The sequence below is a fragment of the Salminus brasiliensis genome, chromosome 13 (assembly GCF_030463535.1).
Source record: "Salminus brasiliensis chromosome 13, fSalBra1.hap2, whole genome shotgun sequence".
Classification (NCBI taxonomy): domain Eukaryota; kingdom Metazoa; phylum Chordata; class Actinopteri; order Characiformes; family Bryconidae; genus Salminus; species Salminus brasiliensis.
Genome location: NC_132890.1, coordinates 18,921,110 through 18,943,646, shown reverse-complemented (window position 1 = coordinate 18,943,646; position 22,537 = coordinate 18,921,110). Strand labels below are relative to the sequence as shown.

At 37.9% G+C, this 22,537-nt stretch overlaps 1 protein-coding gene across 2 annotated transcripts in view; it reads right to left on the bottom strand.

The window, feature by feature from the left end:
* The window catches only part of rasgrf1 (Ras protein specific guanine nucleotide releasing factor 1), a 64,248-nt gene that overhangs the window by 26,673 nt on the left and 15,038 nt on the right, over positions 1 to 22,537 (bottom strand). For both annotated transcript variants that reach the window (XM_072694625.1, XM_072694624.1), the window contains exons 2-14: positions 21,770 to 21,876; positions 19,387 to 19,534; positions 17,829 to 17,918; positions 16,879 to 17,132; positions 16,281 to 16,360; positions 15,004 to 15,197; positions 9,775 to 9,884; positions 8,836 to 8,954; positions 8,196 to 8,356; positions 7,242 to 7,305; positions 3,190 to 3,332; positions 2,998 to 3,080; positions 2,583 to 2,831 (exon numbers count right to left, since the gene is read on the bottom strand). In XM_072694625.1, coding sequence (XP_072550726.1) covers positions 2,583 to 2,831; positions 2,998 to 3,080; positions 3,190 to 3,332; positions 7,242 to 7,305; positions 8,196 to 8,356; positions 8,836 to 8,954; positions 9,775 to 9,884; positions 15,004 to 15,197; positions 16,281 to 16,360; positions 16,879 to 17,132; positions 17,829 to 17,918; positions 19,387 to 19,534; positions 21,770 to 21,876 — 1,802 coding nt within the window. The remainder of the gene's footprint in view (positions 1 to 2,582; positions 2,832 to 2,997; positions 3,081 to 3,189; positions 3,333 to 7,241; positions 7,306 to 8,195; positions 8,357 to 8,835; positions 8,955 to 9,774; positions 9,885 to 15,003; positions 15,198 to 16,280; positions 16,361 to 16,878; positions 17,133 to 17,828; positions 17,919 to 19,386; positions 19,535 to 21,769; positions 21,877 to 22,537) is intronic.

The window sequence follows — 22,537 nt, the reverse complement described above, 5'->3', positions numbered from 1 at the left end:
AAAAGATTTATCTTCAAATGACACAGAAGTAAGATATGGAATTCCGCAAGGCTCTATTTTACATATTTTACGCTATTATATACATGTTACCACTGGGTTCAGTTATAAGCAGACATGGCGTTAGTTTCCATTTTTATGTAGATGACACACAGCTGTATATATCAGCCAAACTTGACGATAAATTTACATTACAGAAAATGGAGGACTGTGTAAAGGATAGAAAGCTCTGTCATGTCACATAACTTCCTTCTTCTTAACAGTGACAAAATTGAGGTTCTCCTTTTAGGTCCAAAAGAAAGACTTAATGTTAGACTTGGCTGATGCTTCCATTATTCCTGGTCTAGCAGCTAAAAATCTTGGCGTCATATTCGACTCAGATTTATCATTTGAGCATCATATAGCTAATATTAGTAGGACAGCCTTTATGCAGCTTAGGAACATTGCCAAACTAAGAAATTCCTTATCCCTACAGGATGCAGAAAAGCTAGTACATGCTTTTATGACCTAAAGACTAGATTACTGTAATACACTTCAATAAAATTCAGCTGGTTCAAAACGCTGCAGCCAGGGTCCTTACTAAAACTAGAAAATTTGACCATATCAGTCCAGTTCTATCAGCTCTTCATTGGCTCCCAGTTAAATTCCGTATTGAATACAAAATTCTTCTATTAAAATATAAAGCCCTACATGGCCTCGCTCCTGAGTACCTGCGGGGTCTTATTACATATTACGAACCATCAAGATTACTTAGATCTCAGGGTGCTGGCTTCTTAGTAGTTTCCAAAATTCAGAAAACCTCAGCAGGGGGAAGAGCCTTTTCTTAAGCCCCCCAAACTCTTCCAGATAATGTTCGTGATTTAGACACAGTCTCAATCATTAAATCTAAGCTGAAAACTCATCTGTTTAGCTTAGCTTTTGGTAATTAATGTCTCCTGTGTCTGTGTTACCTTCTGGCTCTCTACTTTTTAATTAGGCTGTTATAGTCAGACCTGCTGGAGTCGTCAGACACGCTCTGATACATTCTCTGCTCTCTATAAAATCCTCTCAGAACTAACTCTCTCTTTTTACCTTCTCCGAGTAAATGGCCACCCAGCCCGACCTGCTAAAAGATTGCCCGCTGAGGTCCCCTCTACCTGCGTTAGACCAGCTGCCACCTACCGGTCCAAACATCAGGCCCCCCACCCACCACCACCCATACCAGACCAGCGGCACACCCCCTGCTACCTGTTTAATGACCATGTTAAAACCTAAATGGACTCTTAACTATCTGCCACAATTAATATCACCACTATTAACTATCTACACCATGATTAGTATATTGTGGTAGTATATAACTATGATCAGAGCAGTTTAACAAAATCAATAATGTTTAAATAGTTCTGACCAGAGGAGGATGAGTCCCCCTTGTGAGTCTTGGTTCCTCCCAAGGTTTCTTCCTCCAGTCTGAGGTAGTTTTTCCTTGCCACTGTTGCCGTTGGCTTGCTCACTGGGGGTCTTTGATCCTTCATGTCTTACGTTATTTCTTTTTTGTCTCTGTCTTTTACTAATTACTAATTATGTAAAGCTGCTTTGTGACAACAGTTGTAAAAAGTGCTATACAAATAAATTTCACTTGGTTTTATGGTTCCTTCACTAACTTAAGTTATATCAAGTTAAACCATGAACTGTTAAGAAAACAGAACTAATGTCGTACATAGTGTAAGGGGTAGCTCTAGGCCAAGGCCTCCTCCTGCCACCAGGGGGAGGCCCCGAGTCATGCCAGCCGGTAATTAAGCCTGATTTACAACACCTGGGCAAAAGGCTATATACGCACTCAGATCCAGTTGCCCACTGCTGGATCTTTTGAGGTTGAGTATTTGTATCAGACACATTCTCGAGCTGAAGGCTGAGTGGGTCTCATAGGGGGGCAGTGGTGGCTCAGCGGTTAGAGCACCAGGCTATCGCTAACAGGGTTGTGGGTTCGATTCCCGGGCTTGGCAAGCTGCCACTGTTGGGCCCTTGAGCAAGGCCCTTTACCCTCTCTGCTCCCCGGGCACTGGAGTTGGCTGCCCACCGCTCTGGGTGTGTGTGTGTGTGTACTCACTGCCCCTAGTTCACTAGTGTGTGTGTGTGTTCACTACCACAGATAGGTTAAATGCAGAGGACACATTTTGCTGTACAGTGTACAGTGACAAATACGTGCACCTTTACCTTTACTCTCCTTCGTGTGTTCGTCCTGTGTTTGTTTCCCTCTGTCTGAACTGAAGTTTTCCCCCCTCTTTCCCTCAAGTTCCCTGTGTCTGTGCAGTGTGTGTGTGCACGCGTGTTAGCACACATACACTCGGTTAGCAGAGGAAGGCAGGAGTGTCTGCCTTCATGTCTTTTTGCTTTGGCTTTACTGCACCTTTAAAGGAATCGTTTGCCCAAAAATATTATTTTTGCTAATAATGAATGAAAGCCATAGGAACTGGTTGACGCTGAAGGCATGCTTACATTCTTTCAACCACATGCCACTGTTATGCCTGATGCACTAAAGTCCATCCAATGCATTTTATGTTTCAATTAACATATTTCTATTTATGCAAGGTAGATGTGAGACAAACCGGGCTGGAATGGCGCTTATAGGCCTCTTGTAGATGGTGATGAGCTTGTCAAGAACGACATCAGCAGTGGTAAAGACACGGTAGGAGTGCAGGAAGGTGTTAAGGAAGTCAATGGAGAGGAAGCGCAGGTCAGTCAGCCGCTCCAGCAGCCGCTCCACACTGGCGTAGCGGATCTGCAGCACCTTGCATGAGTTCATCATCTTACTGAATCGGATGTCTACATCGTCACAGTACAGACTGGCATCAGACCTGAGCATGGAAAACATATTGATGAAACACTTGATTAATAACAACACTTAAAGGAGTTACATTACAGTAAATAACAAACAGGCAGTCAAAATACATACATGTGCTGTATCGCAAGTGTCTACCTTCTAAGTCTCTGTTGCTTATGTGTGTCTAAGAGAAGTCTTACTTGATCATCTGTGGTACTGTGACTTTTGAGTTCTCCTCAAAGGCATTCATCATAAGTCCATTGCACCGAATGTTGTCTATGCACTGTGGAAGAGAGACAGAGACAGAGAGAATTAACACAGATTTTTGACCAAAGATACACTGATCCTGGCTGATGCTATATGGATGACCGGTGATGATGCATTAGACTTGCCTGGCTGATGTCACTTGTCCAGGCTGATTTCTCTTGCCGTGAAGAGGCCACCAGGATGACGGTGAAGGACTGGCTGTCTTTGGGCTCCACCACTATCTTAAAATCCAGGTGCTCCATGTCCTGGCTGCTCTTGTCCGACTTTGCTACAGAGAGCAGATGATACAAAACCATATTACCCTGTATGTTATTTTTGCATTGTAGGTGTTCGGTGGTTTAAAGTGTTTAAAGTTTAAAGTGATAATTTGGCAAAAAATAAATATATACTTCTAAAAATACTCATATGAGACTATTGTTCAACACATGAAAATAGCTGGTTCTTTAGGGGCTCCAGCAGTAACAGTTAGCTGTTTACCAGGAGCCAAAGCACCGGACATTAGTGGCAACCTTAAGCACCCAGCAAACGGGTTTTCAAGGGTAGTAGGGGCCAACGGTATTCATCTGCGGCAGTCTGAAGTGACTAAGGATAACATTAAAGAGCTGTTCCAGACGATGTCTGATGCCGTAATATGCTTTGGCACCATCCCAATGAGGCGTGGCACTGAGTCTTACAACAGACTCACAGTGCTGGACCGCTGCATGTCCAAATGGTGTTCAGAAAATCATACAGGCTTTATAGACAGTTGGTTAAAGTTCTGTAGAGTATTGGTTAGAGTACTGTAAAAGGCTGCTGACAATCAACCAGGCTACAGACAGACAGGCCAAACCGACCGCAAGCTTTGAGGCATCACCCAGGTTTAAATACAAACACAGATGAACAGCTTATTTTAATAACTGAATCAGTGTTTAATTGTCACTCTCAACAGTAACAGCACCATCTCAGACCTAAAGCCTGGTCTGCTCAATATTAGATCACTAAACTCAAAAGCAGTCATTGTAAATAAAATGATAAATAATCAGAAATTAGATGGTTTTGTCTTACGGAAACATAGCCCTAGATTATCAGGCAGAGGAGGTGGAGTATGCATCCTTTACCAGAATACACTAAATATGATTCAGAAACACCGTGACACCTTCACTTCTTTTGAGATTCTCTCCATGAATATACCCAATTCAGTCACAAATAAGAATGCATTCACATTAATTAATATTTACAGGCCTTCAGTATAGAAGGGCAGTCATTAAAGCTCGCTCAGCACAGTTGGCCTAGCTGATAGAAAATAACAAGAATAATCCTAAAATGCTTTTTAGAGTGATTTCAAAACTTACTAAAAGTCAGGCAGATAACGAACCTTAGATTCCAGCTAATTTAACCAGCAATGTTTAAAAAAAAAAAAACTTAATAAAATAACTTTTTCAAAAATAAAACAGAAAATATTAGACAACAAATCCAACCGTCCTTATTAAATCCAATATGTCTGTCACCTGGTATAGCTGATTTAGAGCAAAGGCTGGATGTATTCTACCCACTTCCACAGCCAGAACTAGAGAAAAGTATCTCCTCAGCAAATTGTACAACCTGTACACTGGACTCAATTCCCTCAAATATACTAAAAGAATTACTCCCAAATATCAGACTTCTTTTAACAATAGAAAATTTGTCCCTTAGCTTAGAGCATGTACCCAAAGCCCTTAAATTAGCAGTCATAAAACCTTTGTGTATTTATAAATATTTTATTTATTAACATTTGTTTTATTATAGACCCATATCTAACTTAACATTTATTTCTAAGATCTTAGAAAAAGCTGTGGCCCAACAACTCTGCTCATAACTGGGTAAGAATGGCTTGTATAAAAAAATCCAACCTAGTCAAGATAACAAACAATCTCTATCTTGCCTCTGATCAAGGCTATGTATCCTTATTAGCTCTACTCGACCTCAGTGCAGCCTTTGATATGACTAATCACACATTCCTCCTAGAAAGGTTAGAGAACATGGTTGGAATCACAAGAACTGCCCTAATCGGGTTCAAATCATATTTAACTGAAGAATATCAGTTTGTCAAGGGAAATGATTTTTCTTAAAATGATACAAAAGTGAAATATGGAATTCCGCAAAGCTCTACGTCAGGACTACTCTTATTCACAATATACATGTTACCACTGGGCACAGTTATAAGCAGACATTATTATGCATTATTATGCAGATGATACACAGCTCTATATATCAGCCACCTGATGACAAGTCTAGATTAAAGAACTGTGTAAAAGATATAAAATGCTGGATGTCACATAGCTTACTTCTTCTAAACAGTGACAAAACAGAGGTTCTCCTTTTAAGTCCAAAAGCTACAAGCTAATGATTTTTCTGTTATTCCTGGTTTATCAGCTAAACCCCCCTTTTCTTGTAAAGCCCTCCAACTGTAGAATAACCTTCCAGATAATGTTGAGGACTCAAACACGGTCTCAATCTGTCTCAAAAGTCTAGGCTGAAAACTCATCTGTTTAGCTCAGCTTTTGAAAATTAATGTTTCCCCTTAGATGAAGGTTGCAGATCCAGGGGTTCATGGACACAGGGAATTGTAGTATACTGCTTACATGTGATCACACAGGTTTGTGGACGGCGGAGCAGATAGATGCCAGTGTTTCAGAGTGCTCTTGTGGCTCTGCTACCCTCTGGCTGCCTCCTTTTAATTAGGCTGTTATAGTCAGATCTGCTGGAGTTGTCTCTTGCCACTGCTACCTGCCTAATGATTATGGTAAAATCTCCCACTACTAATATTGCCAGCATTAACTATCACTACTCAGTTTTTGTTCTTGCCACTGTCACCTTTGGCTTGCTCACTGGGGTGCTCACTAGGTTTTCATGTCTTCTTATGTTGTTGATTTCTTTCTTTTTACTGATGATTGAATCTGTAAAACTGCTTTGTGACAATACCATTTGTAAAAAGCGCTATACAAACAAATTTTAATTTTTGATTTTTATTTATTCCAAACAGAAATTTAATATGCAAAATGTGCTTATTTAGTTTTGCACTACTGCTATGAGGCGAAAGTAAAAGATAAAGGATAAAATATAAAACAGCGATTTTAACCAATAGAATAGTCTGGGGATAGGATGTGTCACGACACCGGCACGAAGCACAGCATTTCGGAGGAGCTGTGGAGACGCTATCAGGGCTGCAGAGCTAGAGCTAAGCTAAAGGGTAAGCGCATGGAGAAATGCTGGAAGTACAAACCATCTATCCCTTTGGTGGTAATGGGGAACATGAGCTCGCTGGTCAGATGGTGCTGATTCAGTAGTTGGACTGGACTCTGTGGTTAAGGTGGCAGAGAGAAGGATACTGCACTGCTCTCCATTATTATGATGATGGTCACCCACAATCATTGCAAACCATCATTATGGACCAAAGGAGCAAGTTTAGTGGCAGGTTGCTGTCACAGAGCTGCTCTACAGTCAGACTCAGGAGAGTCTTTGTTCTATGAGCCATCAGGCTCTTCAACTTATCCCAGTGGGGTCAGAAGAGGGAGGAGGACGGATGAGCCTCTTATGTCTCTTATGTTTAATCATAGATTTAATCTGCACTATTTACACTTTACTGTGCATCCTGTACGTTTACACTCTGATACGTTTATACTACTGATACTTTACTTAAACACCAACATATGCACATATCTATTCAGTAGTCATCTATCTGATAATACACACTCCTCCTGCACATTTTTATTTCATATACAAGTTATTTTTTACATTTATTCTATTTATTGTTATTATTGTATTGCATTACTGTGCTGTATTATGTAATTGCTACTGCCTGCTAAATATTTGATAATCTATATATCTGTCTGTCCATTTATCTATCTATCTAAGAATATGATATGTCCCTTTTAATTCATAATACTGAGGATTGGAAGTCTAGGCTGATTCATATGAAGTTGTCCAACATTTTTGTAAAAAGATTTTGTAGATTCCTCAAAATCTTCCTAAATTGATAATACTGAAATTATACCGAGCCAATAATGATATGAGTGACATCATTTTCTGTGTTTATTTGTAGAAATATATTAATAGCTACCGAGTCCATTCTAAAGGTAATCATGCATTGGTATTTCTCAGCAGTAGATGTTCCACTGCATTCAGGGATAGATAGAAATCAAAACAATCTGATACTTACACTCATCGTCTGTGCTCTCTGGATCCTCTATCAGTGTGCAGTCGATGAGCGACACCACTCCATTCTGCCAGCCAGAAACACAGCACAGTGAGACACATTGAACAAATCTGCTGCTATCGAATAATCAATACAGGTGACCCTGAAACAGTCATTGCTAAATTGCCTTAATTTACCCCAAAACCAAGGGACAGTATGGGATTACTGAGTGTGGTAAAACTACAGCCAACACAAAGTTTATCTTTATGGTCCCTGATGCAACAAACCATTTCATTGACTTAACATGGTTTAAAGTCATTTTATGAAAAATAAAAGAGCTACTTATAACCTTAAACTAATGTTGACCTGCAGTCAGTTAAATGTTAATTTACCTAGTAACCAATCATAAGACATATTCAATGAGTGGGGTAATTAAAAAAAATACAATTCAGAAATATGATCTAAGCTAAATTTGTTCTCGTTGGAAGACTCATTGGAAGCTACTTTCAATACTGTTTAACATGTCTTTGCCAGACTTGGAAATGCATTGTACCTGTGTTGCATTGCATACAAGAGGCTACTAGGAGAATGGGACAATAAAGAAAGGATAAAAACATGTTAAGGAAGCCTCAGAGAGTAATTAGCTAGCTATGTAAAGTGTTAAATGGCTGTCATTGTGTGTTCAATTTGGGTAATTGAGTAGTCTGGCTAAAGGTTTACTGTAGTAGGAGAACAGTTCTGTGTGCCCTTCTATTACTTTATTTCTTTCTTTATTTCTTTATTTATTTTCTTCTTCGCTTATGCTAGTTGTGTAGGCTGTAGTTGCAAAATTCAGTAAAGAAGGTGTTGTAGAAGTTGACTAGTTTGCTACTTAAAAGCAAGTCTGACCAAAGTTTTAAAATGTTTAAGTATTTTCTCTCCCCCCCCCCCAGCTAACTTCATTAGAGCTAAAACAGCATTAAGGCAGAATAATCTCACCTTGGTTAGGTGCAGCTTCCCCCCAGAGCCTCTGGTGCAAATTATCAAGTGCTTAGAGAAAAGGAAACACTGTCGTTCTCCTTCCTTCTTTAGAGATAAGGAGCCTAGGCGACCACGGGTGATTTTCCCCTTCTCACTCATGGGTACTTGGATAAGAGATCCTGGGAAAAGTAGCAGTGTAGGATAGAGGTTTGGAAGACATGTGGAAAGTGGTAGATGTGAATTGAAATAAAAGATAAAGTTAAACATAGCACTTCATTCCATAAATAATCCACAGGACTTTATCACTTATTTTCGTAACTCTGGTCCGTTATGAGGAGGATCTGTAACATTTCCCAGTACCGCATTGACTCATGGTAAGAGTGTGATTAGAAATTAGAGTTTTGGAATTGAAAGCCTTGCCATAGACTTTAACTTTTTAGACTGTTCTTTTGAGACTGGCAGGATTAGGATGGGTTAGTGCCCAGGCAAAAAAATAGAGGGAATGTGTGACAATCCAGGGTGACAGGAGTGACAGTTTAGAGAACAGAGGAAAAGAGCAGAGAATCCAACTGTGGGATTTTACTCTTATCTAAGTCTAAATCTAAGGCTCTTTTGTGGAGCTCTAGGCTGTTGGTGTGTGTTTGTGGGGTGCATTTACCTTGTCTGACAAAAGTCTGGCTGGTGTCCAGGAGAATCTCACAGCCCTCCACAATCATGCGCTCAATGGCTAGATTCTTTCTGATGTTTTCTGTCTCGCTCACCTCATCGTGCATAATTCTATTGATTATATCAAACAATATTTAATAAATGTTTACCATATTCACATAAATCTAGTGCTGTTGAAAGGCATATGTTATCAGATAAGTCATGAATAGGTCATGAATATTCACTTATTCATTGAGATTATTTTGCATGAACTGTTTATATGTTTATTAACTGCAATAAGATTATATTTCAACTTGATAATAACTATTATCAAATTCATAATAGTTAGCTCATTGTTTACTAAAACAAGCAGATACAGTTTGCCTAAAATCTAAGCTTTCAAACAACACTGTTTGCTTTTGTATGGAAAGTGGCATGCAAATATTTTACCCCTGGTCAGAATATCTGTTGCCGTAAAGGATTAGAAGTAAAGAAGTGAGTTGCTTTCCAAAAGGCATAAAATGATGATTAAATATGACACATATCTTTACACATATTATTTTACATTTACAGCGACTGTCAAAACACCAAAAAAAGGAAAAGGACTCAAAATTTGAGCATCCTGCATGGTCAGTACATCCTTCACAGCTTGTAAATCCTCTTTCAGGAGGATTTTCACTCATTCTTTCTTGCAAAAAGTTTTTAGTTCTGTGAGATTGAGATGTCTTGCAAGGATGTACCTTGTGGACTTTGAGGTGCGTTTTGGATCATTAACCTGTTGTAGAAGCCAGATCCTTACGAATTAGCTTTGAAATTTATCTTAGTTTTTAGAGTGTGCCTCAGGTAATCACAGACTCTAGTGTGTTTCATACTGGAAGATAGTGGGTGGTGGATGCAGAATATGGCAAGGATGTGGATGCAATGGTGGTAAGGTGGTGTAGGTGAACTTTACCTAGATAGTTCTTCTAGCTTTGATTTGGCATATTCCAGGCTGTTCCTCTCCACATGCTCGTGAGGCGTGTGCGCCAGCAGCTCATGCAGAGTCAAAATGTAACGAGGAATCTGCCAAAAAAGAAGTGATAAAGTGAGATGTTGTGGTGTGTGTTTGTTTTCATACATTTTCAGAAAAAACAAACAGAGGAAACAGGGCATTGTCAGAACTGGAAAATGGTTCTGAATTTGTAAATATGTATCACCCCATACATCTCATCACTGTATAAAACCTGACTCAACTAAATTGCAACACTTTTTCTCCAGTGAAAAAGCTGGCAAGGCTCATTTTGCAATACTTTATTTTTTATAATTGTTTATCAGTTAAGTGTAACAAGACGTTATAAAGATATTTAATTTTACAAAACCCATACTGTCAACTGCATGCCAGTTAACTATCTTAACTATCCTGAATATCTGTAACTGTGTATATCTTAACTATACAGTGTGTATGGTAACTGCATTTTGACACTAAATGCACTAAATGTAAATGTATGTTTGGACCATCCACATAAAGTCAAACAATTGTAGTAATGGACTACAACATTTTGTCTAATTCCACAACAAACTGTAATGTGTGTTTGGAGTCACTGTCCTGCTGGAACACCCAGCTGTGTTCAGGGTTATTGTTGTAGATGTTGGTTTGAAGTTATACTGAAGACTTCTGAGGAAGTCCTCCTTGAACAGCTATCACTATCACGCGTAATGGTTAGTACAGTGTTATCAGGTTAAATACATTTTTAAACATATTTTTTGTCATTTTGGCCAAACAATTGAATCTGTATCTCATCTTACTCTAAACCCCTCTTCCAGAAGGCTTGTCTTTGCTCATGTGGTCAGCTGCAAACTTTAGTCAAGCTTGCAGGTGTCAATTTCGGAGCAGAGGCTTCTTTCTTGGACTGCAGCCTCTTAGTCCATGGCGTTATAAAACATGCTTGATTGTAGATAGTAACACCGGTGTTCTGGGAGCTTCCTGTTGTTCATATTTTTGACAATCCAAACTAATTTCCTCTCTGCTATTGGGCTTCACTTCCCAATAATACTTCAGTACTTTTGTACATTTGTTTAAAATGATGATCTTTAAATCTGTAGTTGTTTAGAAATGGCTCCAAGGGACATTCAAAAACATTGTACTGTGTGTTGGTCAAAGCAATGAGTGTCCTCAAACAAACCTTTCTCATGTGGGCACAGAAAAGCTACCAACTGTATCAAATAAAAAATATAATAAAATCAGGTTTATTGTCACATTACATTACACAGATGTACATTATTGCGCTGTTTAAAATGTACAGAGTTAATATATAATTTGAAATATTTACATTACTATTTACAGATAGACACTGGATAAGGTGTGAATAGGGGAGAAAGTATAGTGTGAATGGGGAGAAAGCTTTGTGGGTGCAGTGTGACTGAGATTAAGTACAGTGTATCGCAAAAGTGAGTACACCCCTCACATTTATGCAGATATTTAAGTATATCTTTTCATGGGACAACACTGACAAAATTACACTTTGACACAATGAAAAGTAGTCTGTGTGCAGCTTTATAACAGTGTAAATTTATTCTTTCCTCAAAATAACTCAATATACAGCCATTAATGTCTAAACCACCGGCAACGAAAGTGAGTACACCCCTAAGAGACTACACCCCTAAATGTCCAAATTGAGCACTACTTGTCATTTTCCCTCCAAAATGCCATGTGACTCGTTAGTGTTACTAGGTCTCAGGTGTGCATAAGGAGCAGGTGTGTTCAATTTTGTAGTTCAGCTCTCACACTCAAAAGTTCCTCATGGCAAAGAACTCTCTGAGGATCTTAAAATATGAATTATTGCGCTACATGAAGATGGTCAAGACTACAAGAAGATTGCCAACACCCTGAAACTGAGCTGCAGCACAGTGGCCATGATCATCCAGCGTTTTAAAAGAGCAGAGTCCACTCAGAACAGACCTCGCGTTGGTCGTCCAAAGAAGTTGAGTGCACATGCTCAGCGTCACATCCAAATGCTGTCTTTGAAAGATAGGCGCAGAAGTGCTGTCAGCATTGCTGACAGATTGCATTGCCATGGTCTGGGGCTGCATGAGTGCAGCAGGTGTTAGGGAGTAACATTTCATTGAGGGACACATGAACTCCAATATCTACTGTGAAATACTGAAGCAGAGCATGATCCCCTTCCTCCGGAAACTGGGTCGCAGGGCAATGTTCCAGCATGATAATGACCCCAAACACACCTCTAAGACGACCACTGCTTTATTGAAGAGGCTGAAGAGCCTTTATTGAAGAGGGTAAAGGTGATGAACTGGCCAAGCATGTCTCCAGACCTAAATCCAATAGAACATCTTTGGGGCATCCTCAAGCAGAAGGTGGAGGAGCGCAAAGTCCCGAATATCCGCCAGCTCTGTGATGTCGTCATGGAGGAATGGAAAAGCATTCCAGTGGCAACCTGTGAAGCTCTGGTAAACTCCATGCCCAGGAGAGTTAAGGCAGTTCTGGAAAATAATGGTGGCCACACAAAATATTGACACTACAGGAACTTTTACTAAGGGGTGTACTCACTTTCGTTGCCAGTGGTTTAGACATTAATGGCTGTATATTGAATTATTTTGAGGGAAGAATAAGTTTACACTGTTATATAAGCTGCACACAGATTATACTTTTCATTGTGTCAAAGTGTAATTTTGTCAGTGTTGTCCCATGAAAAGATGCACTTGAATATCTGCAGAAATGTGAGGGGTGTACTCATTTCTGTGATACACTGTAAGTGCAGGGTGCAGAGTGTGTTTGTATGGGGTGGAGGTGTGATGAGGCCGGTGAGATAACTTTGTGGATGGTGGACTGGTAAACTGCAAAACAGGCTGTTCAGCTAACTGCTTAAAACTAAAAGCTGTCTCGAAACCGCCTGATTCTGTTTTTCATGCTTCTGTACCTCTTGCCGCTGGGCAGCTGTGAGAACAGGCAGTGGCTTGGGTGGGTAGAGTCCCTGACTTACTCAGGCAGCGACTGGTGTATAAATCCAGAAGCTGAACCCCAATAATGTGTGGGCTGTGCGCACCACCCTCAGCAGAGCTTTCCGCTCAAGAGCGGTGCACTTCCCATAACAAGTGGAGATAGAGGTTGTCAGAACACTCTCCACAGTGCAGGTGTAGAATGTCCTGAATATGCAGGGATTCATACCAAACGTCCCTGTCTGAGGCACTGAGGAACTGTTTTGCCTTCTTCACCACCCGTGTGGTGTGTTCTCTCCATGTAAGTTTCCTCGATGATGTGAACACCAAGGAACTTCAAGCTGTTGACCCTTTCCATAGTGGTCCCATTGATGGAGAACTCTTTCCTGAAGTTCATTTTGCACCAATGAATCAATAATCAAAGTGTATTTTTTATATATGTATTTTTTACACTGTATGTATAATAATTTTGAACCTATGTTGATAAAAAAATACAAAATATAGTTATTTATATTTATTTATTTATTTTTAAAATTATTATTTGCGTACGGCCACATCAACGCCTTCGGAGCACATTTTTTCCAAAGCTGGCTACATAGTTTACAAGACACAATGCTACCAGAAACTGTGGACAAACTTGTGTTTCTTGCACACAACATGAAGTAGGTGTAGGTTATGCTCTGTTTAATTAATATTTAATTTGTGTTAATTAAAAGTGTGCTATACCGTTATATGTGCTATTATGTAAAACATATTACAATTTGAGACGTGTGGTATTTTGTAAAAAATATATCATCCTTTTTTGTATTTAAGATGTTAATTTAAAGAGTTGCATCGTTAAAACAGCACAAAAAACAGCAACATCGATTTTTTTTATCTGTGCTGCTGTTTTAACAATGCAACTTGTGCCATTTTGTTAAATTTACTATATTTTGTATTTAAGGTAGCACTATTTAATGTGTTATTAGCACTGCTATTTTAACGGCACAATGTGTGCAACTTTTCTATCATATGTGTTCTTTTTTGTGATTCTATTTTAATAGCTGGACATGTGCTATTTTGTTACATTTAGCTAATCAGAGTATTAATTTTTTAAAAAACATTTCAAAGTGTATTTTTTGTGTATCTATTTTAGCAGCAATACTCTTAGCTTGGTAAATAATTAAATTTCGTATAACTGTTTTTAAAATAATTATTTTAAGTAATCAAGGAGTTTGCATTATTGTGTTTAAGGTAATTAATTTTTTTCAATTATTTTTTAATGTGTGCGCCGCTGTTATGATAGGTGCTACTCCTGTTCCATTGTAAAATTTCTTACAGTTGGTATTTTTTCATTTGTTTAAGCTTTCCTGTAATCCATAATAATTTAATAATGATTTATTTTAAATCTATTAAATGTGTTCCCAACAGAATGTTTTGCAATTTAAGAGTTAAATAATAAAAAGGTACTGTTCATTGTTTTTACATATAGTTTTGCATTTCTTTTTCTTGTTTACATTTTGCCACTACCTTCTATTCACTGCAGTTTCTTTTATTTTTTGTACTTTAATCCATTTTTAAATTTAAATTACATTTTTTATGTTTGGAAAAAAAAATAACCAAAAAAAAACCCCAAAAGTTTTGAATATAAGCTAGAAATCAGTGCCAAATATCCGGAGCCAGTATTGTATGGTATGGTATTCGGGCCAGCCCTAGATAAAATAGCACCTCATCTCATCTTTTTAAGCCCCCCTCCAATGCTCAATTTGTTTTATATTTGAAAGTTAATAGTCATACTCATAAGCCAAAAATACACACACAGAAATCCAAGCGTACTTGCATGCATGCAAACACACATTTAATTAGCAGAAACTAAACTAAACCTCCTGCACCTGTTAATTGTGGATCAGAAGTACATACAACCTCACTCATCAGCACAAATGTAATACTTATGCAGCAGAGCCAAAGGTTGGCTCTGGTGGAGCAGCACTCAAGCAACTGCAAGTCTTACCAAGAAAAACGAAACATGGACTCGCAGCGCTCTGCCCAAATCAAGTGTAGCCAACAGCGTAATAGCTTTGAATAAGATAAAAACTGCTTTTGACAATAGGAGGATAATAAATTTGCGTTAAATTTATTTGATTTGGTGTTAAATATATAAAAAAAAAGTCAGATTCTTTTTACTTTGCTCTTCTGTGTTCTATTCTTTATGTGCTTTTAGATGTTATGGAGCAGATAAAAACAAGATCTCAAAGAAGTGAATGGTCACCTGGAACATGGGATAGGTAAGGAATGTCTCAAGAGTGCGCTCTTCACAGTCAGGCTTGGCCTCATACTGCTTGAGCAGCTTGTCAAAATCGCGGTTCTGTTTGCAGTGTGCCAGAATCTGCAGGCTGTACTGGTGATTGCGAACAAACTCCTGATAGATATTCAGCATGGGCAGGAGAATGTCAAAGAGGTCAGCTGGTGACAGAAGATATAGAGATAAAAAAGAGAATAGTTACTTTGAAGAGATCTGCAGTAATCTTTTGTATTTGTTAAGCAGATTGCTGTAAAACTGGTGTATTTTGTGCATTCTAATATAACAAGTGGTTACTCTAGATTCAACACTTGCAACTTTTAATGAAAATCGCATTTTCTGAATTATTCAACCCCTTGCATTGAATCCCTAATAACAGCACCCATTTGAAAATCAGGTGGCAAATCAAGGGCTTCATAAGTTGTGTTAGGTGTGCTTGAGATAAAACACATTAAACATCTGTACTTGATAGGGGTCCGTTGCCTGTGACTTTTAATCATATGTAATTAAAGAGAATTGCCCAGAAAGTTTCACCTGAGCAGGCAGGTGGTCAAAAAACCCTTGAGAGACAGCAAAAAAAACTGCAACATCATCTGGTGGTAGGCAGGTACTGAGGTTTCAGTTTGCACAGTAAGGCACATACTAAACGCTGAAAGTCTTCATGCCTATACACCTCTGCTGACCCAAAAGCACAAGAAATGTCATTTCCAGTATGCTTAAACCATACAAATAAGCCATAGAAATTTAGGGATTTTGTTTTGAGGAGCGATGAAACTGCATGCACATCCAAGAATATTGGTGAACTGGAGGTCACTGCCATTGAGGATTGACTAATGAAAAGAGTCCTCAGAAACGCTCCCAGAAACTGGAGTCTGGCTTCACGCTTGAAGCAGGTCATTGCAGCAAAAGGGTGCTCTACTAAGTATTAAAGACGCTTGTCACAAAGGAGTTGAATCATTCTGAAACTGCAGTAGTCATTAAAAGGAGTATTTTGTGTTGAATTTGGAGAATCTGTAAGGTTGTTGTAAATTTACATTTACAAGGCTGGTAACGCTGCTGATGTAACTACTTTGATATATAATCACAGTATTAATCCATATATAGGAATTACTGTAGTGACCCTGTAAAGATTAAATTGTTGGTAAGTCTGCTGCCAGTTGTTTACTGTAAATGTACATTTTTGTTGTACTTATGTACTATTTGATTGTGACAGATTGAGTTGCAAGATCCTTGGAAGAAACACTCACCCAAGACTAATGTTGGCCAACTCGCTATCCGTGCTTTTAAGCCTTGGTAGAATATCTGGTGTAAAAACATGATGGTTTCACTGAAAAAAAAACAAACAAAAAAAACACACATCTAACTTCAGCTAAAGATATTTATAATTATTCATTAATCAATGTATACATAAGCATCTTATTTAAAAAAATCACAAGACAAAATAAGCATTCAAATTATTGAATTTAATTAGACCTTAAAACATGGTTAATGTAAAACTTACTTTTGTTTCTGTATTATTTCAAAGGTCATGATACAGTTAAAACTAAAAATTCTCTGAAGTGATTGCTTTTTAAGAACATTTTGGTTACCAAAAGAACCCATTTTTTTAAAATAAGATGTTAAATGTAAAGAATCACATACACTAATGTTCAATGTTTTTTTTATATAGAAATAGATTAAATTTATGGTAGTTTTTTCTACCATATTCCCTGTCATATATTCAAGCCAGTAACGATTTATCAACCTTTCAGTGTAGTTAAGCAGTTTTTTTATGTGCATAGTCCCCTTTATTTCCCCCATATGTGATTGAATATGTTATCCACTCTTACTCATCAGTGGGCCCACCTGTTGAGAAATATGCTGCTGACGTCATCATGGGTAATAGGCGGCTTCTTAGAGCTGGCAGCCATGCGGAGTGGCCGGAGGAAGTTGTTGACAAGGATGTGCAGCTGCTGGACATACTCAGCCTCGGCTTCTAGCATACTGAAGACCACTTGGTTTCTCTTCCTCATGCTCTCAGCGTGGGGCGAGCGGATGTAATCTTGTATGATGGTCTTCCACTTCCGCCGACACATCCAACCCCGCAAGAAGCTCTGCACCTAAAGTTTTTATTTGAGCGGTATAAGAGTTCATTTGAGTAGATTCTGGTATTATACTAGCATGGAACAACTGCAGGATGTCATCATGGTAGTCAGTCTGTGGGAGTTTTCCTTCTTCTTGTTATTCTGAGGCTTAGTAGGATGTGGACATGATCCGCTGTATGCCTTGACATTAGCTCCATATTTAAACTAATTCACATAAAAATATTCAGTTTAACAATAAGGAAACCATTTAAGGAAATGTCCTACACAAAGTAAAGCAAAAAGGTAGTCAAGTATACCTTTAGTGTTGATTTTGCTTGGGGCTGTGTTTTGGTGTGCTTTTTGAGCAGTACTAACCTAATCATGTTTAACTACTTAAGATTTAATGACTGTTGAAAACCAAAAATGAAGCCACCATAGGTCTTGTGCCTCCGCTGGCTAGTTGCAGTATGGTGTGTAGCTCCGCCCTCCCCATGTGTTTATTAACAAAACCACCATTTTCCATGTAATTATTCTCCTCTTAACTGTCATCTAAACATCTCTAATTCTAATTCAGATTAAACAGGGGTTAAACTGCATAATAAGGGCTTCAGTTAATCTTAGCAGCAGATAGAGCTGAGCTCTGGTATTGAAATTTGATGGAAATGTAATTTGTTTCATAATAAAACACACAAACTGCACTTTTAATGTTCATTACATGTACTGAAGTCTTACTTTCTTAATTTTCTTGATTTCGGAGTCATCCTCACTAGGGGCAGTGGGGTTGGTTTGGATCTTCTCATTGTCTTTGAGCAGCCCAGCAATCTGCCAAAAAATGTCTGTTAAGAGTGGGATCATAGCAAAGTTCTTACCTCCATGTTCTCCAGTCCACAAAATGCCCCATCCACAAATGTTTTTTGTAGTTATTGCTGCTAGGTTGGACAAGCTTTAGAAAACAAATCAAATTCAACTTAATGAGAAAGTATAGCAATTCTTATTTAGAGTTAGTTATTTAGAGCTGTGATTCAGAATATTAATTTGTGCTAGTATTATATAAAGCCTTCTAACCTCATAACAGCAGCTGCAACAAAAATGCCTTTGTGGGCAAGTGCGGAGAGGTAACTTTTATTATAGGAAACATTTATTAGAATGATTTTTCAAATGTTTTCTAAGAAGAATCTACAGAAATTCGATTCGACTCCAAATAACTCTGGTACCCACAATACAAGTACACAATACATTTTATATTCTATTTTACTTTACTTTTGAATAGTTTTAAGTATGTTTACTAAGTTACTGTTTATTGTTTATTAAATTAATATTTTACTCAAAGAGTTTAGAGTTCAGAAAAGTAGTGTAACTAAATATAACTGAATGGGCAAATATGTGATATAATGACTTTTGATGACAAATATAATGACTTTTCATCCAGAATTGTGGAACGGATATGCTACTTAATAGTTCAAATCAATGTGCAGATTTAACTTTAACTCGTTTTATTTACTTACAGTAGATAAAGCAACACAACTTGTCCTAACATTTTAAATGTAAACTCAACAGTTTACCACTGTAAATACAAACAAATATTATAAAGACCAGAAAATATTTTGGGTAGAGCAGTGTCACTCTAAGACTTGAGACCCACTGTAAGGGTGATTCATGCAAACATGCTGACATCATTTGGCCCGCTACACTCTTTCATCCAATACCTCAGACGTGGTTTCCAGCGTTCAGGATGGGAGGGAGGATGTCATCTATTAATGTGTCATGAGGATTTGCACATTCAATTCACAATCATGCACCTTGGTGACACAATGAAGGTGAGGGCTGCCCAATGCAGGCTTAGTTTGAGAGCTCCCATTTACAGCAACTGAAAGAGCTTATTATCATGTTACAGAGTGGGGATGTGACATGTACAATAGTGCTGGCTTCATGCATATTCCGCAAGCTGTTTCATTTGGAGCGCTACATTTGCACTTTAAAGTAAACTGACTATTTGATCTGGTTGATGGAGCATGCAGCAGGGATCATAGATCTATTGGAAGGCTATTTTTTTACCAGAAAAGATGCAAAGAGGAGTGCAAAGTTGTCTAGTTCTCCCTGAAATGCACGCTCCTCTAAACACATTTTTGTTCGCCTTTGAGTGAGAGCAAACCAAACAATCACTCAGTCGATAAGAGTAATATTTTGCTTTGGAGAAGTATGGAAACTGAAGTAATGTCATGTCAAGTATAGGCTCTGTTTAATATTGAAAAACCCTGTTACAGCACTTTGAATAGCAGCCCAACGTTACCTCAGATTTTAAACGCTCAATCTCGATCTCCCCATCCTCTATCTGTTGTCGAAGTTGCTTAGCAACTGTTTTCTCGGTCTCCACAATTTGGAGTAGATGGAGATACTTCTGCATGAGTGTCTCATGCTCCGTGGCCAGGTTTCTGTAACTGAACACACACACACACACACACACACACACACACACACACACACACACACACACACACACACACACACACACACACACACACACACACACACACACACACACACACACACACACACACACACACACACACACACAACTGTGATAAACATTTTTTGTTTGCCATGCCATGGCCATGTAAACATTAGATCATAACAAAACAAATAGGTTTTGTCTCAAATAAATCTGTTTTTAAAGAAATAGCAAGCCAATCCAGCTCTAATATTTATTTTTTATACAAAATTGTATGCTGTGTAAGGAATATTTATGTTTCATTAAAAAAAAAACTCTCACTCTTCCTTAGGGATAAAGAGAGGTTGAGAAACGGTCATGTAAAAATGAACTATGACCATTTATGAAACACAAAATAACACAGGAAAGAAAAGATAAAGAAATATGTTGGATATGGCCCATTTAAGTGTAGACGATTTACAACTTCTGTTGGTCCCTATAGAAACATACATGAGGATGCTTTTACACCTACCTTGTTTGGTCTGGACCTTTTCAGTTTGAGCCGAACCAAATCAGTAGGAGAGAAAGTCTCTCTGGACCGTGATACAGCTCAAAGGACCAAAATGTGGTCCTACCAAGAGAGGTCATCTCGGTCCAGATGAACTCAACCGTTCTTCGGTTCATTTGAAGTGAAAACACTTTTTCTGATTGGTTTGGCCTTTGAGACCAATTACAGTTTGTTGAGGCAAGTTTTTGCGATCACGAGCATCACACACAATAATGGCAAAGATTATGCTTGCGAGTCCTGTTGTTTCTGTTTAATAAATAACTATTTATCTTGATTTTTCCATCATAGTAAACAAGATAACAGTGTCTTAAGTATCAGTATATTAACTTTTTTTTTTTTTAATGTAGTTTAACCCTTGTTTGTACACAGAAATAAAACTGGACCCCACCCTAAGAGTATGCTGACATATGCCCTTCTTCAAATCAATCAATGTTGAGTATAGGGAGACGAAACCAAAATAGATTATAACAACAGGATGTAGGTATATTGTCCATTATTATTAAGTTAACTAAATAAACTGCATTGCTTTGAGCATGCGTGTTCACCAAATCACTGTGTGTGCTTGTACACTAGTGTGCTTACTGCATGGATGGGTTAAAGGAGGAGGCCAAATTACATCTGTGTCCAACACAATTGGTAAATATGTCCTTGTCAGTGTGAAACCAAGACTAATCAGGCCATTTATTTAACACAACACAATTCTGAACCTTGGTTCGAACCTTGGTCTGGACTTTCCAAATGTTATAGAGGCCAGAATGGAGCTCAAAATCTATATTGTGATGTTCCCAATTATTAGCATGAATATACCTCAAAAGAACTATACAACAATTCAGTACAGTACTTAAGAGGCACATCAAAATCTTGCTTAATTAAAGCATGAATGCAATACTTAAGGGAACATGCAGATACTTAAACATTAATTGTAAGGTTCTAACATTTTGTAATGTAACATAAAAAACACTTTACTACAAACACACATCAAAGGTGGTTGTGGAATGGATCAGGAAGGCTAATGTTAAGCTTCAAAAATAGTTAGTTAGCTAGTTTGTGTAAAACTGCCATTCAGTGAGTGGTTCAGCAGAATAAGGCACTGTCACTATGACCAGAGGATCACTACTTAAATTCCCAGTCATGCTACTAGCCATCCACAGCCGGGCCCTGACAGAGCTTTTCTCTACTGGGCAGGTGGCACTTTCTCCCTACAAAAATGTTTTTGCCCCTTTTCACATTATTATATTATATTTTTTAATACTGTGAGTTTAAAATCTACTATTAAATACCACATCAAGTTAACATAACCTTATTACACATAAACATTTTTATTTATTATCTACTAAGGAGCAAAATTCAACATGCAAATGAAACAAAATTCCTATGTTGATTTTATTAGCAATGCATTTATTTGTAGTATATTTGTTTATGCACAATCAAATTATATTTCAGCTAAGAGATAGATTAAGAAATCTCTGGCACATTAAACAATTCATGCTTCTTTCAATAATAGTAAACTGACTAGGACAACAGGCAGCAAAACAGCCCAGACCACCCCACTAACACCACATTTGAATAATAATAATACTTAACCCTCTTTATTTTGTGGCCTTTTAGATATGTCTAAAGTTGTCTAAAATGTCTTGTCATTTTTAATAATTTCATATTTTTATAGCAAAGATATACCTGGCGTGTGTTATTGCTGCCACCCATTCATCACAGTCCTTCACATCTTCGGTGCGAAGCTCCAGAGCTTTTTGATTCTCATGGCTGAAGCTGATTGTGAAATAATACTGAAACACACAAATACAATATAAATTTTAAAACAGACAATATACATTTTGTATACTTCCAGAATCATGAAGGGTATTAAATTAGAGTTTTTTTTAAATGTGAAAATCTTTAGAAATATCTTAATTTCCTACTTAATAAAATGTAGAAAAATTAGACTTCGTAGAAAGATTCTGATATAAACTTCACAGTTTTAAGACTATTTTCACCACAGAATGTAGCTTCAGAACTGAACTGAAAGCTTTTGGAACGCTAGAGTCTGTATAAAGTCAAGTGAGTTTATATAGCACCATTTTGGCGATATGTACTGTGTGGATTATCCATGTTTGTGATGGGCGTACCCACTACAATACCCAGCACCACTAAGTTTTTGGTTGTAAACAAGTCGGATTGTATGGTCCATGTGTGAAGAGATAAATCAAAAAGAAATTATTCTTGGCAGTAAAGGTGAAGACTTTGGGAAGGACAAAATCTTAATGGTAACCTGCTTTATCCATTCCACAATCACCTTTGATGTGTGATTGGGGTCATTGTTCTTTTGATGCACGCAGTTGTGTTCTAGTCTAGTTCACATCAGCTTTAATGCAAGGCTGAAGAATTCTAAGATAGCCCACTATTTCATTGAACTATTCTTTTTCTGGGGCAGAATGAGTGTACATAAGT